Source organism: Carcharodon carcharias, chromosome 6 (genome assembly GCF_017639515.1).
Source record: "Carcharodon carcharias isolate sCarCar2 chromosome 6, sCarCar2.pri, whole genome shotgun sequence".
NCBI lineage: Eukaryota > Metazoa > Chordata > Chondrichthyes > Lamniformes > Lamnidae > Carcharodon > Carcharodon carcharias.
Genome location: NC_054472.1, coordinates 170,681,529 through 170,701,806, shown reverse-complemented (window position 1 = coordinate 170,701,806; position 20,278 = coordinate 170,681,529). Strand labels below are relative to the sequence as shown.

The window sequence follows — 20,278 nt, the reverse complement described above, 5'->3', positions numbered from 1 at the left end:
CTTAAAGGAGGGAAAGTAGAAAGCTTTAGCAAGGAAATCCAGAGTTTAGGGCATCAGCAATGGCAGAGTGATTAAAATCAACTTGGAGAGAAGTAAGGCAAAGATGCCACTACCATATCCCTACAAAACCTTTAGCATTGGCACTTCAGAGAAGAAAAGAATTCAAACCAAAAGGAAAAAGTGTTGGTCCCTCTCCCGTGTCACATCACTGCTGCTGGAGCTAAAAATGCTCTTTTGCAGACCCAGGCAGGGTGAAATGCGGGGTTGTTGTACTGACTCAATGTAACAAGGGTAAACAGAACACCCACCTTCCAGGGTAGGGGGCAGGAGGGGGGAGTGGGGGGGGGGTTCATGAACACCAGGTGCCCCAGGCAGCCCTGGGCACTGGGTGCCAGGAGGGGTGTTGGGGGTGGGGGCCTGGACACTGGGTGCCCCAGGGTGTGGGAGACACTGGGTGCCCCAGGGTGTGGGAGACCCTGGGCGCCGGGTGCCCCAGGGAGCCGCCTCCTTCTCTCTCCTCTCCCCCCCCCCCCCCCAAACCAAAACCACAACCACACCTACCCACGGTGGATTTGCAGGCCTCGCTGAAGGTGTCGTCCGTGAAGCGCTCCATCAGGCTGGTCTTTCCCACTCCGCGGCTGCCGATGATGATGACCTGCAGCTTGTAGTCGGCCGGCCGGGGCGGCTGCCTCCTGCGGCGAGAGCTAGCGGGGCTCGGCTTCGGCGAGGCCCCGCCGGCCGACAAACTGTTGGCCGAAAGCGACCGGGAGTTGGAGCTCAGGCCGCCGCCGCCTCCGCCTCCGCCACCGCCTCCGGGCCCTCGCCTCTTGGGTCCGGCTGTCCGATCCATCGGCCTCGCTGTCCCCTGTCGCCGCCTCTTCCCTTCCGCCAACAACAATCCAGCGCCCGGAGGACCCGACCTGACTCCTCCAATATCCCACATGGCACCGCGAGGGCCGTCTGACGCTCCGGCCCACGGCTCATTAATAGTAATGAGATGCAACACTGCCACAACCCGTCAGGGGGCGCTGAAACAGGCACTTGGTGGGGAGCAGCATCCAGGGCGCTGATTGCATGCGATTTTCATCCCATGTGGGTTCGTTATTTTTAAGTAAGTGCCTCTGATGTAGTTAAACATCCCAAGCTGGAGAGTTATAAAGTGAAATTTGGCGCGACATACCTCAATATCAGGCACGGTGGCCAAAAACATGGTCAAAGAGGTAGGTTTTAAGGAGCATCTTAAGGGAGGAAAGAGGTGAAGTGTGGAGAGGGAATTCCAGAGCTTAGGGCCTTGATAACTGAAGGTACTGGCGCCAATAGTGGAGCAATTAAAACCGGGGATGCTCGGGAGGTCAGAATTGGAGCAGTACAGATATAGAAACGTACAATTTGGAGCAGGCCATTTGGCCCCTCGAGCTTGCTCTGCCATTTCGTAAGATCATGGCTGATCTGATTGTGGCCTCAACTCTACTTTCGTGCCTACCTTCTATATTCCTTGACTTCCTTATCAGTGAAAAATCTATCGAACTCAACCTTAAAAGAATTCCACAGACAAATGACCCTCCGAGGGAAAAATGTTCTCCACATCCGCATCTTAAACGAGAAACCCCTTACTTTTAAACTGTCCCCTAGTTCTTGTCTCTCCCACAAAGAGAAACATGCTCTCAGCACCCACCCTTAGACCCCTTAGTATAGGTTTCAATAAGATCACCTCTCATTTTTCTGAGCTCTAATGGATACTGGCCTAACCTGCCCAACAATTTCTCAGAAGATTGTGAGGCTGCAGGAGATTATTGAACTGGGAGGGGCGAGGCCATGGAGGGATTTGAAAACAGGGCTGAGAATTTTAAAATCAAGGCGTTGCCACACTGGGAGCCAATGTTGGTCAGTGAGCGCAGGGGTGAATGGATGAATGGGACTTGGTGCAGCAGAGTTCAGATTGACCTGGAGTTTATTGAAGGTGTGGAGAGAGCAGGCTGGCACATTGTGCACTTTTCAGGATGGTTCAGGGACCAATGGGACTGGCCCCCATCTCTTCAGCATCTGTGACCAGTGACGCTGTGCTCCTGAAGGGGTCAGGTGCTGAAGGCGGACAAAGGATCAGATGTTTTTAAAGTTTCATGGCTGTGTCTCTATGATATGACCCTGATCGCAGAATGCAAGTGAGCTGCCCTTGGCCAGACAGGGATCAGACATTCTCAAAAGCTGTGTGAAGATCAATGGAGTGCTCACTGCATATCATCATCATCCTCCTGGAATCGAGCGACTATTAGGGCCTCCACTGCGTCTCCATGACAGGAGGGTATGTGCCCTGCCATAAGCCAGGCTGGAGTCAAATGTTCATAGATGCAATGAGATTGTGGTGTCTCCTCACTGCATGTCATCATCCTCCACAAATTAGCCGCTACGGGGGCCTCCCTAGCGAGCCTACCCTGTCTGGCCAGTGCAAGGGCCTCACCGCCATTAGCATCGCCTTCATGGACTTCCTCACCCTCATCACCATTGACATCCTCCTCATCAGAAGGGACCTCCAGCTCCTGCATCTCCTCCCCAGACAGCTCCTCTCCCCGTTGCAATGCCAGGTTGTAAAGTGCACAGCAGGCAATGATGATACATGACACCCTCTGTGGACTATATTGCAGGGCTCCACCAGACCAGTCCAGGCACCGGAACCTCATTTTCAGCATCCCTATGGTTTACTCCACAAAATTGGGAGAGCAATTTATACCTTTGCTCTGCTGCAGTCTGAGGCTGCTGCACCAGCCATGTCCTCTGTGGGTAGCCCTTGACCCCGAGGAGCCATCCCTGCAGCCTCTGTGGACCCTGGAAGATGTCAGGGATCTGTGACTAACTGAGAATGTAGGAGCCGTGCACAATCCCTGGAAACCGTGCACAGACCTGCGGGATACATTTGTGGTAGTCCCACACCAGCTGCACATTCAGCGAATAGAATGCTTTGCCGTTGACACAGTTGATCGATTGTTGCATCAGAGATTCTGACCGCCACATGAGTGCAGTCGATGGCATCCTGCACCTGTGGGAAACCCGAGATCTGGAGAAATCCAATCGCTCTTGCATCCTGGCTCTCCTGGTCCTGGGTGAAAAGCAAAAATTTGTTTCCCCTCATGAAAATGGCATCCGTGACCTCATGGATGCATTTGTGGGTGGAGGCTTGTGAAATCCCACAGAGGTCACCTGTGGAGCCCTAAAAGGAGCCACTGGCGTAGAAATTGAGCGTTGTGGTCACTTTAGCAGCCACTGGCAGTGATGCCCTCCATGTCCCTGAGGCGCCAAATCCCACAGTAGCTGGCAGATGTGACCAACCAGTACTCTAGACATGTGCAGCCTTCAGTGACACTAGTTCTTGGTCATCTGCAGGAATGAAAGATGGTATCAATAGACCCTGGGTGTTGCTAGGCACCGACCAGTGACAGCTCACTGTGGCTCATCTGTGGTGCGTCTGGAAGCCCCAGCCGCCCCTTCTTCTAGAGGGTGCTGCTCCTCCCTATGCGCAGCCAGGCGCCTCAGTCACTCTCTTCCCTATCATCTTTGCTCTCTGTCCGCATGAGGCATACAGCTAGTTCACCAGGCTCCATGATCCTGACGCACTCCTCCTGTATGCTGAAAGAGAGAGACACGTGGGCTAGCATGGGTGCACTAAGAACCTCGTTTGGTTAAGTCTGAAGGCTCCTTCACGCATCCCGAAGAATGCTGGCCACCACTTGGATGGCCAGAGAAAAGTGCGCTGCATGGCCGCTGACCGAAACCCCTCCTTCCTCTGCCCCACTCCACCCTGACCTATTGGCAGCAGCTTTGCCCATTGGACTGCATGTTGTGCTCTCAGCTCAGGCACAGTCATTCTCCTAACCCTCACTGCAAGGCTGCACTGTTAGCTTGAACCATTGGGGAGACCGGTCCAAGCTGGGATGATGACATTGCAAGGGGCTGTGAGCACCTCCACCAGTGACTGCTTCCTGGCCAGCTTTAGCGAGGAGATTGTACAACTTGCCCAGAAGTCCAGATGTTCTGCAGTCCACAAAAACACTCATTGCTTTGCAGTCTGTGCCCGAGGGCTGAAAATTTCTGGAGCACTTGGTAGCACTTTGATGCCTCTGTGTTGCTTGAGTGGGCAGAGAAGTTAGAGACCCGACTCGAATTATATCAACGTGGCTGCACCTGAACTCTGTCTCAGATGCAGAGGAATGGTCACTTTATACAAGGTTTCCTAGTGCGTAATGCTTCCCTTGCCCATCCAACCCCCTACCCCACATGTGCTTGTGCGCTACCTTCAACCGCAGGGCAGCCTTTGCCACCCCACGCACCCCCCCCCAACCACGGGGCAGCCCAGCCCCCCCGCAAAGTAGCTTGAACTGCAGGGCAGCCTTTGCCCCTCCTCCCTCCCTCCCCAAAGTTACCTCAACCGCCCGGTAGCCTATACACCCCCTCCTCCAAACACGCCTCAACCTTGAAGCCCAACAGGCGTCCCTTGCCAGTGCTCCACAACGTTACTGTGTGCTCAGCTCCGAGTTCCCCTCAAAGTGCAGCCGCCAAGTTCACGCCTTTTCTATGCTGTTGTGAAACACGTCGGCGTGGGTGTGTGATCCAGCAGGGCAGGGGGATGAGTCCGGCGGGCTAGCCTCTTATTGATACGCTGATGTATTGCAATGAGGTTCCCGACTTGCGCTGGCGGGAAACGTGGCCCGCCACTGATGGGCTGAGTGGACGATTGCAAACTGGTTTCATGATGTCGTGAAACCGATTTTTGGCCACCTAGCCATATTGCCTGCTCACGCCACTGAACATGCCCGATGCCACCGGCACGGATGATTCTGCCCTATGTACCTTTTATGATTTTCTTCTGGTCCTTTGTTTCTTCTTGAGGCTCAGTGTGCCGAGTGAGCTGGGAACCAACTGCAAAATGTGCCTGCCCATGCAGTGTTAAAATTTTATCAGGGTTAAACGATGTAATGAGACACCTACTCAGAGGCCCTTGTCTGCTTGGAGGTGGTTAGAATCTCTCTCTTGTTGGCGATGGACATTGCCTGACACTTGTGTGGTGTGAAAGTTACTTGTCGCTTATCGGCCCAAGCTTGGATGTTGTCCAGGTCTTGCTGTGTGCTGCATGGGCATGGACTGCTTCATCTGAGGAATTACAAATGTAGCTGAACATTGTGCAATCATGAATGTCCTTGTGTTGGAGGGAAGGTCATTGACGAAGCAGCTGAAGGTAATTGGGCCTAAAATTCTGCTCTGAAGAACTCCGCAGTGAGCCTGGCGTTGAGGAGATTTTGAACAGGTAGCCGAAAAATTAAATGTCTGGTCTAAAAACAGACAGGTGAAATAACTTATTGCAGCATGCCAACAATGAAAGCAATGAAGCAAATTCTAAATAACTCAGAAATCCCACTTTCACAAGCCTGCTTCTTACACAGTTGTTGTCTTTTAAGGCTTGTCACTTGTTTTCTACGAATTGTTTCACTTTGTTGATGAAACAAGAAAGCTCCAGCAGACTTTAATTTACTGTTATCAAAAACATTTCACACAACTACCAAACACTGTATTGAATTATTGATGTATTTAAACCAAGCATGCAATATGAAATAAATGTCATTTAGTTCTACAATTCTATTGCACTATAAAATGTACACATTCCAATTCCGTTGTTGTTCTGGTCTGTGGTGCCTGGAGAACTGCAACCTGGAGAAGAAAAATTAATTGTCCTAATTTTTAACACTGGGAGGGAAAATACGATCTTTAATATTTGTTTTGAACAGTCAAGGGAATTTAAAACTGATGATACGTTTGGTTTTCGTGAAGCACCATCTCTTTCACACAGGTGGCTCAAGATAAATGTTCTGCAATTTTCTGCAGTCTTCTGCAGTCATGTAAGCGTGTTTTTGATAGCAGCTCAGCAGTTTAAAAGATAAATAGTACAAGTGTGCTTATTAGCATGAATAAGGATTGGGTCAGAGCATTAACCTCATTGATTTATTTCAGTTAATTTAAGCAATGCTTAAATATTAAAATGTTTATTTGCAGCGTATTCCCCGTGGAGCCATAAATGTTCCAGTATAACTTCGGTTTATGCACGGAATTAGCATTCAAGCTATGTCCAGAGAAATAAACAAATCTTGCTCTAGCAAGCCTCCAGCTTAAAATGGCTGCGTTTGCCGACAGTGGAGCTACAAAGGATGCATTCACTGCACATGGAGTCGGAGTGCCTGTGACATCACCTGTGCCGCCACACATTGTGGCCTGCATCAAAGAACAAAGGCCCGCTTTCGTCCAAGGATTGGCAATCACCCTCAGAATGTCACTCAGCTTTGAGTTTTCTCCACCATGCCGCAGGGCTGCATTCCTGGCCAGGACTTACGATGCCGGCTTCTCCGGAAATGCAGAGTGTGCAGTCCGTCAAAAATCTTCATCGTAGCACTGGACCGTTGAGGGAAGACAAGTCACATCCCCTTTTACGGCACTAGCTGCCATATTTTGGTACAGCAAAAGTCAGTCTTCAGGCTGCATGTAAATTCCTTCAGTTCTTCAGAAAATGTGTGAATTATGTTAAGTGTATTACATTAGAAAGTAACATAAAATTCACATGGCAAAGTTTTCCTCACCTAGTGGATACAATTCAGACTTTTAAGTACTTGCATCAAATAGAAAATATAGAGGACGTAATTCCAACTTTGAACGAAGTTTCTGCTTCAGTCTTTTCCAACAACTTGATTATTAGGGCTACAGATTTACTTTGGCTTTCTGTGGGAGAAATCCCTATCGCCCCCTCCTTTTGTATGAACTGGATGACTTCAACGATGTGAAACCTTCCAATTTTTAATTGGAGTCACCTCATTTCAACTGTTTCCCACGCAGCTGACGGAAACTGACAGATGAGTGGCCCCCACGCTTGGGCCAGGAGGCCTCATAGCTTCATCCAACATAGAAACGAGAGAACGTAATCTGCCAAATAGATCCCAGAGCACAGGCTTCCTTACAAAACCCCATCAAAACAAACTTTAAAAATGGCTTTAAAGGAACAAATGGTGTGTTTCCGCTGATGACTTGAACTAGTTTGATGAGGTCATTCGTAGGGTTGGCTACTTTGGAGCTGGTTCTTTGGGATGTCACACCGTAATTTTCTGTGAGCTGGAGACAGGCTGAAGAAGAGAAATAGTCAGGAGCCAGGTTGCTGGTAGCGACGTCTGATAGCAATCCACAGCAACCGAGGTAAGCGAGCCGTGTAGGTGTTTGTGAATGAGAGACTGCTTCTTTACTTATAATTTATTTTTATTGTACGATAGCATTTGGTGAAAGCCCTTAATAAGTGACAGTTGTGAATCGCTGCAAGTTGCAAGTGGGAGTTTTTCAGGTTTAAATGATGTTTTGCTGCCTCACGAGGTAGGATTTTCGGGTGGGTGTGGTGAGAGGGCCCGGGAGCGGCCGGGAAACCTGGCCTGTAATCGGGCCCCGCCCTCGAATTCACGCTGGCTGGCCAGTTAACGGGCAGCCAGCGTGAATCGCGCGCGGAAAGGCTCAGTGCTGCCGAGGTGGGGGGGGCGGGAGGAGGGTGAGCGCTGAAGCCTGCGCAGGCGCAGGGGGAGCGCGCAATTCACGCTCCCTGAAGGCAGAGAACTAAAAATACGATGACCTCCTGGCCGATTCGCCAAGCCGTAAGTGTTGGATGGGCGGTGAACAATCACTGCTAATTGAAACTTGAATGGCCTTAATAGGCCTCTTTATTGTCGGCAGGCACGTTGCCCACTCTCGCGCCTGCCCGCCGACTGAAATGCCACGAGTGCGAGTGAGCGATGATGTCGGGACGCTCACCTGACGTTGTCGCGCGCTATTTTACCACTGATCGGGTCGGTTGCGCACCCACCTGCCCAGGGGATATAAAATTCTGCCTACAAGTGCACTCACAACACAGCCAAATTGAGATTTCAATAGAAAATATGTACATACATGTAATATGCATATAAGTTGGCCCGTGCTACAGAACAGGGAAAAAGCCCAAACACCCCCATCACCACCCTCCATCCTGACCGAAAGACAGCTTGGTTCAACTGGTGATGTTCAGAAAAGGAAGCAGCCACAATTTAGAATAATTGGTTTTTAATTCTCCAACATGTTACTGGGGATGTTGTATTTCACATGCAATGCACTTTCTTTCTTGTCACATACTGAATAACAATATTAACCAGTCAGTTTTCCTTTAATTTTGAGGAAAGGTCCTGATGAAATGGGCATTGCAGTTTCCTGAACTGACTTATTTAATTAAACAGTGTGAAAATCTCCAGTACAGTAATGATTAATGGCTGCCGGTGTACTTAGCAACATAAAGACTGCAGTTACGACAAGGTCAGGACATGACATGAAAAAGTTCTGAAGTGCCATTTCTCACTGTTTGACCCTTGTGCTGTGTTTTTTTTTATTTATGGGATGTGAGCGTTGCTGGCTAGGCCAGCATTTATTGCCCATCCCTAAATGCCCTTGAGGTGGTGGTGGTGAGCTGCCTTCTGGAACCGCTGCAGTCCTTGTATTGTAGGTACACCCACAGAGCTGTTTGCGAGGGAATTCCATGATTTTGACCCAGCGACAGTGAAGGAACAGCGATATATTTTCAGGTCAGGATGGTGAGTGGCTTGGAGGGGAGCTTGCAGGTGGTGGTGTTCCCATGTGTCTGCTGCCTTTGTCCTTCTAGATGGTAGTGGTCCTGGGCTTGAAAGGTGCTGTCTGACAAGCTGTGGTAAGTCCCTACATTGTACCTTGTAGATGGCACACACTGCTGCCACTGTGCGTTAGTTGGAGTGAATGTTTGTGGATGTGGTGACAGTCAAGCGGGCTGCTTTTTCCTGGATGGTGTCAAGCATCTTGAATGTTGATGGAGCTGCACTCGTCCAGCCAAGTGCAGAGTATTCAATCGCACTCCTGACTTGTGCTTTGTAGATTGTGGACAGGCTTTGGGGAGTCAGGTGGTGAGTTACTCATCACAGGATTCCTAGCCTCTGACCGGGTCGTGTAACCATAGTATTTATGTGGCTAGTCCAGTTCAGTTTCTGGTCAGTGGGATCCCCGTAAAATGATAAGACGTAAGAGCAGAAGTAGGCCAAGTCTGCTCTGCCATTCAATGAGATCATGGCTGATCTGATAATCCTCAACTCCACTTTCCTGCCTTTTCCCCGTAACCTTTGATTCCCTTACTGATTAAAAATCTGTCTATCTCAGCCTTGAATATACTTAACGACCCAGCCTCTACAGCCCTCTGTGGTAAAGAATTCCACAGATTCACTACCCTCTGAGAGAAGAAATTTCTCATCTCTGTCTTAAATGAGTGACCCCTTACTCTGAGATTATGCCCTCTGGTCCTAGACTCTCCCACAAGAGGAAACAACCTCTCAGCATCTACCTTGTCAAGCCCCCTAAGGATCTTATGTGTTTCAGTAAGGTCACCTCTCATTCTTCTAATCTCCAGTGAGTACAGGCCCAACCTATTCATCCTTTTCTCATAATCCTTCCACACCCAGGATCACTACAGGTGTGTTCGCCCTAGGTGAGCTAGGTCCCACATGCTGCAGCAGCAACACATCACCATCTTGCCATCACTATCGTATTTTATTTAATTTATTCATTAATTACTCTCGTATCCCTGCTCTTTACACTTTATTGAAATTAATTTTTTAAACACCAGTATCTATCTTAGGATGTTGATGGTGGGGGATTCAGTGTTGGTAATGTCATTGAATGTCAAGGAACGATGGTTAGATTCTCTCTTGTTGGAGATGGTCATTGCCTGACACTGCCAGCCCAAGTCTGGATTTTATAAGTCTTCTTGTATTTAGACCTGGACTGCTTCAGCTGCAAATGGTGCTGAACATAGTGCAATCATTAACTAACATCCCCACTTCTGCCCATATAATGGAAGGAATCTCTGGCAATCTCTTGTTACGTTTCAGGTGCTCTCCATCTCCCTCACGTGTTACTGAAAAAAACACTAAGCGTAAAATCTGTACTCAGTACTTATCCCAAAACAAAAACAAAATACTGCAGATGTTGGAAAAACTCAGCAGATTTGGCAGCATCTGTGGAGAGAGAAACAGAATTAACATTTTGAATCCAATATGACTCTTCTTTGGAACCAGAGGGAGGTAGAAATACAACAGCTTTTATGCTGTTGAGTACAGGGGGGAGGGGCAGGTGGACCAGAATAGAAGGGATAGGTTGGAAGGCAGAAGAAATTAAATGACAAAGATGTCGTGGAATACAAGAGAAATGGAGTGGTAATTATAGTATTAAAGACTTTAGCCCAGTATAGGTGTTAATAGCTTATCCCAAAATATCACTGTCATATTTATTCTGCAAGTTATTTGTATGAGAAAAACACAAATCTTTTAGTCCAATTTTTCTATCTTTTCCAGAAATTATTCAGATAAAGTTTTATCATTTTTCTGCTATCTGCAATTCCCAATTCGAAATTTGCCTTCACATTTGGTCTCATTAATGACACAAATCACAACTAAATGCTCACTATTGTCAATTTTAGAATAACTCATTACCTTCATATCCCAAAGCTTCTTTGAAAAGCGACGGAGAGAAGGTAACTGGGAATGGGGGTAGATAAGGGAGCATGGTGGGTAAGCTAGAGGGGTGGCTAAGGTAAGTTGGTAAGGGGTTATGGTGGGTAAGGGGATAGGGTGGGTGAGGTAAATGAGTAAAGGGATAGATGGCAGGTGGGTAGGGTGGCATGGTGGCTGCTGGATAATATGGTGGATGGGTAGGATGGCAGGTGGGTGAAGCGGTAGGGTGGCAGGTGTGTGAGTGGGTAGGTGGGTCAGGGGTTAGTTGGTCGGGCTGGGAGGGGTTGTCAGGGCAGGGGCTAGTCAGGGGGAGTTGAGTGGAGGAGTTAGTCAGGTAGGGTCTGGGGAGGGAGTCAGGAGGGTCAGAGGAGAGTGTGGAGGGAGGAATCAGTATGAGTGATTGGGGCATCAGTTGTATAGTTACCCAGGAGTTGGACTAGAATTATTTTGTCTAACATTTTTTGAATAACTATTCAGGTAAGTAGGTTGGAACTGTCTGAGGTCTCCGATGCTAACATAGATTTTTTTCCAGAGGGTCCCAGGGAGCAGGGGAAGTTCCCATCAGAGTTCAAACTCCACAGAAAACTCCCATGGAGTCCTTGTATTGGGACTTCCGAAGCTTCCCATAGTGCATCTTCCAGGTACATTCGGCCTCCGAGATCTCGGACGCCATTTTGGCTCCCTCCTGATTACTGCCCCACTCCCAACCCTTTGCCGCCTCACTCGCTGCCACTCTTGCCGCTTTGCTTGCTGCCTCGCTCCCCTTCTAGTCACTGCTTCACTCCTCTCCCATTCACTGCCCCAACTGGCTCGCCACCCCTCTTGCTGCCCTGCTCCCAACCCTGGGCTGTCTCACTTGTTGCTCCTCTCCTGAACCCTCGCTACCTCACTTGTGGCACGTGAGATTGCGAGAGGGTTGGTGAGAGGGTTTGAGAGCAGGGGAGCAGCGAGGTAACAGGGTGGCAACTGGGAGGCAGTGAGGCATCGAGAGCAGGGCGACCAGTGAGGCAGCAAGCAGGGCTGGAAGTGGCGTGGCAAGTGAGGCAGCAAATGAGGTGGCGAGCGAACTAGCGAGCAAAGTGCGAAGAAGGGCGGCAAATGAATGGGAGGCAGTGAGGGGTCAGGAGCAGGATGGTGAGTGGGAGGCAGCCACTGGGTGGTAGGCATTTAAACAGACAACAGACACACAACAATGACGCCAGTGGTGGGAGAAACTGTACAGCCACTGCCAGATGTAGTGGGTGGTGACTTTCTGTTCCAGTTTGGTGTCAGGAGATCCAATGCTTTCAAAATATTCACATATGAATCATCTCTGAATGGATTATTAATCTTTGGACAGCTGACAGATACTAGAAAATTCCAGACTCCTTATGCCAGTCCTTTTAAAAAAACATCAGCTCAGGAACACTGATGCTAATATACTTAATGTTGAGATGCTTTTACATTGTCTGACACCTGTTCTAGTGCAACTGGTTCATGTGGTACAGGTCTTGCATAGTCAGCTGCAAACTGAATGAAAAAAAACTTTTGTAATTCACTCAGAAAATCCTTTCTCAGCAAGGCCTTAATGAGTCTCATCTGAGCATGGTTTGACCTTCAGGAACCAGCTACACTGACACAGGTCATGCACAGATAAATGAAGCCATTCAGAAGCAATATTAGACATAGGCTACAAAAATAAATGATAAAAAGGGAATTTGAAATAAATGAAGTCATTTGAACACTCTGCTACCGCTGCCCTTGACCTAGATATTTGATTGTACTACGAAATTAGTCTGCCTTAGCACCAGTGATAAACTTACCCAACAACTCCTAGAACATGGAACATACGAACTAGGAGCAGGAGTAAGCAATTCAGTCCCTCGAGCCTGCCCCGCCATTCAATACAATCATGGCTGATCTCATTTCGGCCTCAACTCCAATTTCTCGCCCTCTCCCCATAACCTTTCAACCCGTTACTAATTAAAAATCTGTCTATCTCCTTAAATGTATTCAGCATCCCAGCATCCACTGCACTCTGAGGTAGTGAATTTTCACAGATTCACAACTCTTTGAGAAAAGTAATTCCTTCTCAGCTCTGATTTAAATCTACCATCCCTTAGCCTGTCGTTCTAGAATGCCCCACAAGGAGAAAAATCCGTTCCACATCTACTTTGTCTATCCCCTTTAGCATCTTATATACCTCAATTAGATCTCCTCTCATCCTTCTAAACTCTAGCAAATATAGGCCTAAACTGCTCAATCTCTCCTCATAAGACAAGCCCCGCATCTCTGGAATCAATCTGGTGAACCTCCTCTGATGGTGCTAACAATCAGGAAGGACCCTGCAGCAATGCTATTTAAAGGGCTATTCCTATCTATAAGGGTTTGTTGCTGGTTTGTTTTCTCAGGCTAATTATGACTTCTCAGGTTAATTACCTTCTGGACATGTTTCTTTTCTGTGTTGCACAAGTCAGTGCTGCCATCTAGTAACAACTTTGTGCCGGTGCTGGATTGCTTTTGTCTGAAATGAGCTTACCTAGTCATGGGCGGAGTGGTAGATCTGCCTTTTGGGTTGGTATAGAAAGGGGAACAGTAAAAAGGACAGGGCGGTGGGATGGGTGGCGGCTGTGGGGAAGAGGAGAGCTAGAGGCCATATCCAGAGTGGGTCTTCAGGTAGCATCGCTCCCACCTTAACTTCGCTGAGAAATTGTGTGTCAGGTGTCATCGCTTCACCAAGAAGCCCATCACCGAGTCATGCTACCTGCTGCAGCTCGAACCTCAAACTAGGTCATGGATAGCACTGCCTGTGGCTGATAAGATCACTGTGGCTTTTAACTTCTATTCATTTCATTTTGATGGGTTATTCAGGCTGGAGCCTTCAGATGGCATCGGTGACACCTCTATTTGTTGTGCATCACTGTATCAGAGAAGTGACTAAGGTTCTCTACGTCAGAAGGAACACCATGTCTTTTCCATTGGACAGAGCGAAGGAGGGTGAGAAAGAGGATTAGGCTTTGCCTCTTCTCCCGCAGTGTCCAACGTGCCATGGACTGCAATCACATTGCCCTGCATGATCTCCATTAGCAAGCAGACTGGGCCCCTTCTCATTGGAAAGGGGCACCAATTCTTTAATGTGCATCTTGTTTGAAATCACAGGTGGAACATTATGGAGTTGTGTCCGAATTCATTCTCTGTGCCGCCTTTATTCCAGTCAAGCAACCAGGTCACAGCCTGGCTACTTGGCAGCAAGGCTTATCTCCCCCAGACAGAGCCTGTGACTCGTCAGGATTCCAGTTACAGATGCAATGCAAGCCTACTATGAGATCTATGCTGCCACCAGGAATATTATTGAACAGACTGTCAGCACACTCAAGTCACAGTTCTGTTGCCTGGATCATTCGTGAGAAGCCTCGCAATCCACCCCAGACCTTTGTCATGAAGAGATTATTGTCTATAACGTTATTTGAAATGATTTTTAAATTGGAATTGTAGTAGGGTCTGTGTCTGTGTGTCTCTGAATTGGATTAAAGCCAGCTAGTGTGGGTGCTTTGATGAATAGTAGTTTGAGATGTTAATTAGATAAACGTAAGGAGTAAAAGGTAAAGTGCAATTTGCATTTGTTGAATAAACCATTTAAAAGAATGGGTAAAATCTTGCACCTAGCTGGCAGACACTAAGCAGTGTGTTTATATTACTAATAAAATTGGTGGAATGAAAGCATTATCATCAGGAGAGGTAAAATTTAAAAAACTTAGTAATACAATTGAAAATTTACATTCAAAGGGAAGGCTAGGTATAAACTGAAAGGAGTTTGAGAGTGTGAGTCAGAGGCATTTAAAGTCTAACCAGCCTGTAAGCCTAGGACTCTGCAAAGGAACCAAATTGAAAGGAACCTCATTTTGAATTTATAAGGACAAATGTGCTTTACCTGGTGTCTGTTTAGAGTCTATGGGTTATTGTTGACTTGGTGAAGATTTACCTGGGAGTAATTAATTTGGGGATTTTTTTAAAAGTTACTCTGGTAGTAATTTGTAGACATGTGTATATGTTTAAATTAGTTGTTAAATTAATAAATGTTTAATTTAGTTTTATATAAAAATCCTCTTGCGGCTTGGTGGGTTTTATTTCTGAATTCAGAACTGCATCTCAAACATACCAATTGAAAATATAGGTTGTGACAGTTGTTCAAATTTCCTTCTAAGATTTAAACAACTCAGCCTTTACCAACTGCTGTGTCATAACACCATGTTTCTAGCTTCATGACAGAACATTGCATAATTTTGCTATATTGAAGGACCAGCCCTTACCTGAGGAGGAGGAAGAGGAAGAAAAGGAGGAGGGGAGGAGAAGGCAGAAAAGGTGGAGGAAGAACAGTAGGAGGAGGAAGAGGAGGAGAAGAAGGAAGAACAACATTGACCACTAGGATAAAAACAAAAAACTGCGGATGCTGGAAATCCAAAACAAAAACAGAATTACCTGGAAAAACTCAGCAGGTCTGGCAGCATCGGTGGAGAAGAAAAGAGTTGATGTTTTGAGTCCTCATGACCCTTCTACAGAACCACTAGGATCCTGAGATGCCAGAGCTCTTGGACAGCAAATAATCCAAGAACTCTTCAGCTGAACCATCTCTCCAATTCCCAATAGCTCAACAGTCACACAATTTTTATCATCACCATGTGAACCTTAAGTATCTGATTGCCTTCCTTCAGTCCAGCCTCACAGGTCTGGGCCTCAACTGCTTGCAAATATGAACACTAATACCAAATCCATACAATAGAAACTTTAGGGTCATTTTTGATTCCCCAACTCCTCTGAAAGTAAGTCACTCAGTCCAAGGGCAATTAGGGATGGGCAACAAAAGCTGGCCTAGCCAGTGACACCCACATCCCATGAAAGGATAATAAAACCTCTCCTCCACTTGGCAGGAATGGTCCAAATGGGGCAGGGGGTGGGGGAGAGAGTTTGCAGCATGCTTCCACTTCCTGCCATATTGACCTGTCTGAATTGAGATGGAACCTACAGAAGCCATGTTCCTGTCTTTGAAGAAGCTCTGAAGAAGAGTCATACGGACTCAAAAACGTTAACTCCTGTTTATCTCTCCCCAGATGCTGCCAGACCTGCTGAGTTTTTTCAGCATTTTCTGCTTTTATTTCATTTCCAGAATCTGCAGTATTTTGCTGTTATTCCTCTGTTTTTTTATCTTTTTGATTGACATATTTGTGCTATCTCTAAGACCGCCTACTTCCTCCTCTGTAACATCGCCGGACTTCACCACTGTCTCAGCTCATCTGTTGCTGAAACCCCCCTTCATGCTTTCATTACCTTTAGACTCGACTATTCCAATGCACTCCTGGCTGGTCTCTCACATTCTACCCTCCACAAACTTGAGAGGTCATTCAAAACTTTACAGCCCATCTCTCAGCTTATGGAAGTCCAATTCCCCCATCACCCCTGTGTTCACTGACCTATATCAGCTCCCAGTCAAGCAAATTCTTGATTTTAAAATTCTCATCTTTGTTTTCAAATTCCTCCATGGCCTTGCCCCTTAACTTTGTAATCTCTTCCAGCTACACAATCTCCAGCTACACAATCTCCAAGATATCTGCATTCCTCTAATTCTGAACTCTTCTGCATTCTCAATTTTAATTGCTCCATCATTGGTGACTGTGCCTTCAGTTGCCTTGGCCCCAAGCTCTGGTATCCCCTCCCTAAACCTCTGCCTCCATTTTTCACTTTCCTCCTTTAAGACAATCCTTAAAACCTACCTCTTGGTCTTTTGACCCAAAATCTCCTTATGTGGCTTGGTGTCATATTTTGTTTTAAAATGCTCCTGTGAAATGCCTTGTGATATTTCATTATGTTGAAGGCACTATATAAATATAACTTCTTCTTGTTCTCCATCAGACTTTGAATGAAGCAAAACAAGACATTACCTCATTGCACATCCTGCCAGCTTCCTGTTTGAAATAAATCAACCTCACAACATTGTGACAACTTCATTCTCATGCTTATTGTATCAATTTATATAAGAACAAAATTTGGGATTTTCAATTATACACCAAACCCTATCGACCAATTAAGTTTCCACTAGAGCATAGATAGGGAAGGTTCCACCATTCTCAAAAGACTAAGCTTTCACTACCACAAAGTGTTTTAAACACATTTATCACAAATTATAAATGAAACTCTCATTCACTACAGATGTAGCATACTACAACATTCCTAGAACACTTTGGGTCTTTAACGCACAAGCGTCATCATGAAGAAAAGGATCAGTGTGGGTATTTTTCTTTGTTACTCTGGGTGGAATTGGAGGGATTTGAATTTGGCCACATGACAAAATACGACTTCTAGATTTGGGAGGGAGCGGAGGAGGTGTAGGATGAACATCACACCCTTTAAGCAACTCATAGTTATCAGCTGATAAAAGTTCAACAGTTTCGGATGATAACAGGTTCATGGCTTGCTCGCCAGTCGAAGGTGACTCTTCGCTCATTATCAACACCATAACTTTCATAATCTCAACAGGTATTTCGAAGGGTTCAGCTGAAGCATGGGTACATTTAGCAACAACATATTTCATGTTAACTTCGCCATCAACCTTCAGTTCATTTATGCCAAATAGAAGATCACTTGGAAGGGACCGGTCTTTAGCAATCACTTTTACATGACATGGAGGTTTGTGGTGGGAAAGGAGTTCCTTGATGGTGAACTTCCCTCCGTCTTTTAAAACTTCCAAAAATGTCCCTATTGCATGCATTGGGAGCCAGACTATATCATGTGTGGCAATGTTCTCACATTCCAGAACGGATATGGTTTGCGGTTGTATCCCATCAAATGTAAAAATATTTACACGCTCAACTGTACGGAATCGATCCCCTGTTGTAAAAGAAGATAATCCTTCCATCTCTGCAGCATAGCATTGTGTAGCAATAACTTCGATCACTCCAGCTGTGTCCCTTGCAAGGTCTAAATCATAAACTGATTGAAATGTTCTAGGGGTCCTCTGAAATATACCATGGTAGCTCCAAGGAACAAGAAAACGTCTCTTGGCAGAGTGCTGAGAGATTTCGGTGACAAGGTATTTTTTCACTTCTACTCTTGTCAAGATTGTGAGGCACTTTCCAACTTCAAAATATGTTGGGTTAAATCTGTGACTCATGGCAATGAGGCTGTTTTTGTCGATGCCGTCTGCAATTCGAACAGTCAAAGGAAACTTATCATTTGGCATGGCGTAAACATCTTCCAAATAAATCGGTGCAACAGAAGGGTTCCTTGTCGCTGCGTCAGTGATATCAACTATCTCGAAATCCAGTTGAGTTGGGATTGTAGTTTCTACTCCACCTAGTCAGGAAAAAGATTCAAATTACAAAAGAAAACAGTTTCAATTTACATGATTCACAGCGAGGGTGTGAAAGTTGTTAAGAGCTTTAGTAGAGCTAATGTTAACAAGTTGGCATTCGAGTTACTTTGCAAAATAAGGAAGTTTGCCAGAAATGCAAAGTCATCATAATATTTTAATTTCAATTACTATTTATATTAATGATGGAATAAATGGTGGAAAATGCTGGAAAAACTCAGCAGGTCTGGCAGCATTTGTGGACAAAGAAATAGAGTTAATGTTTCGAATACAATGTGACTGGTCTAGGAAGGATTGTCATACTGTTCAGAAGACTCATATTGGACTCAAAACATTGACTCTGTTTCCCTCTCCACAGATGCTGCCAACTCCAGAGTTTTTCCAGTGCTTTTTGTTTTTATTTCAGATTTCCAGCATCTGCAGTATTTTGCTTTTATAATAGTAATGACACATTCTTTTTAAAGAATATTTGTGCTCTTGAAGCTGAGGGATGTTATTATTAGGCAGTGGAACAATTTTCCACTTTGGTCACCAGTATCTGCATCAAATACATTCATATCAGGTGTAGTACAGGTCACATGCAAAACACAGGTCTCCCTATACTTTATCCACTGTGGTGAGTCTTAATTCCAATCTCAGATGGTTGCTCGACTGCATTTTTATTTCCTGCACCAGTAGTCCCCATGTCTTTTCTGGGTGAAGTTATTAATTTTGCTCCAATTAGTACCAAGTTAGGAATAGTTTGATAGTTTGTGTTGTATCTTATACATTTCAGAAATGTACACATTCATTACAGCTAGCCAGGAAAGCAGACTGTTATACAGTCATAGGGCAGGATTTCAAATCCCAAGATGGGAGCCTTCCGTTGTGATGATTTACAGGTCCTGACCTTGTGCCAATGGAATGGGTCCAATATAAAGGCCTTGTGGCAGCCATTGCTGAGCTTGCTGTTTGGCCACAAAATGGAGGCACAGGCAGATTAGATGGCAGTGGGGAAGGGAGGATCCCTGTGACAGAGCAATGCTCCCCTCCTCCATTTTTCAGCCTATTTGCTGGAGGTCCTGCTGGAGGTGGTAAGTGCATGTAGAAACCCTGACAGTGGTAACAGGAGCCCCCCCAAGACTGACAAAGATGGCATGGCTGGATAGGGGACTGGTGAGGAGGAACTGGATGCAGTGCCGAAAACACTTCATTTACCTTACTAGAATTGGCCAGCTGAGTGATGAGAGAAATCCAAATGGCATACCTTCTGGTCAGCTGCACCAAAGTGTCAAGAAGAGGGGCATCCCAAGGGCACATAGTGGGCTTCCCACCATGGGAGAGGGGTGTGCTGTGGTGCCTCACCTGATACATCAACACAGGTCAGAACCCTAATGCTGCTGTTTAGGAGGCTGGAGTGCAGACTACAATGTTGTATATGAATGAAAGGCTGCAAGTGGACAGGGAGGGATGCATTGTGCTAATGGCATTGTTCACCTTGCAGACATAAAGGGAGATAAATACTCAAGAGGCTGAGATGGCACGTCTGGATGGTAGGCTGGCCCAACTCATGATAATGACCTAATTCGAGGAGCGGGGGCTGTATGTGGCCAGAGTGTCCAACTTTGGAGACGCATGGGACGGAGAAAGGGGTCACCACCTCTGGAAACATGCTACGCACATATCCTAATGCATTGAGAATCCTGTCAATGGGCCAATTCATTCACCTGGAATACCCATTGTGCTCAGCGATTTCAGTATAAAGTATTGTGGTTATGTCTATGGTTGGAAATTTCCTTTGAGCTACTTCCACTTTGCACGTAAACAGGATTTCTGCTGCACTTCCAACAAAATTACGGCAACAGAGTGAGAGCAAGCCCGAGGAAATTCCCAGCTGATGTTTTCTTTGAGAAAAACTGGGAAAAATTCAGGAGCAATAAAGGATAGGGTCACTACAAATGACAAAACATTCTGACTAGTAAACATATAAAAATTTCATTAAAATATTGTGAGCAGCGAAAGACAGAAGCGAAAGGAGAAGTATAATTTCCAATTTAATGCCAAATAACGGATAATTTTGTGGTCTGGGGTTTTTTTCACAAGGACCTGCTTTGAGATCGGTCAATCTTATTTCAGGTAGAACTTAAAACTGAGACCATAGGGAGGACTTATGCTCCATCAGTTTTGTTTTGTTTTACGAACATACAAAATAGGAGCAGAAGTAGGCCATTCGGCCCCTCGAGCCTGCTCTGCCATTTAATAATATCATGGCTGATCTGTTTTTCGAGTTCCACATTTTGAACTAGTCCAAAGCATTCCCCAGTAAAATAAATTATATCATAGAGTCTTTTTACACTCAGCAATGGTATGGTAGGGAAGTATAGAA

General features: G+C 46.1%; 2 protein-coding genes and 1 long non-coding RNA gene across 3 annotated transcripts in view; 1 reads left to right on the top strand and 2 right to left on the bottom strand.

The window, feature by feature from the left end:
• Window positions 1-958, bottom strand: part of rab12 (RAB12, member RAS oncogene family) — a 36,927-nt gene extending 35,969 nt beyond the window's left edge. Inside the window, exon 1 of the mRNA XM_041189683.1 lies at window positions 562-958. Coding sequence (XP_041045617.1) covers window positions 562-943 — 382 coding nt within the window. The 5' untranslated portion in view covers window positions 944-958. The remainder of the gene's footprint in view (window positions 1-561) is intronic.
• Window positions 933-14,082, top strand: LOC121278992. Its single transcript, XR_005943309.1, has 3 exons — window positions 933-1,111; window positions 6,040-7,224; window positions 13,422-14,082. It is a non-coding gene; the product is annotated as an uncharacterized LOC121278992 (long non-coding RNA).
• A 2,682-nt stretch (window positions 14,083-16,764) lies between these two features.
• Window positions 16,765-20,278, bottom strand: part of LOC121278853 (protein THEMIS3-like) — an 82,643-nt gene continuing 79,129 nt past the window's right edge. The window contains exon 4 of the mRNA XM_041189311.1: window positions 16,765-17,897. Coding sequence (XP_041045245.1) covers window positions 16,765-17,897 — 1,133 coding nt within the window. The remainder of the gene's footprint in view (window positions 17,898-20,278) is intronic.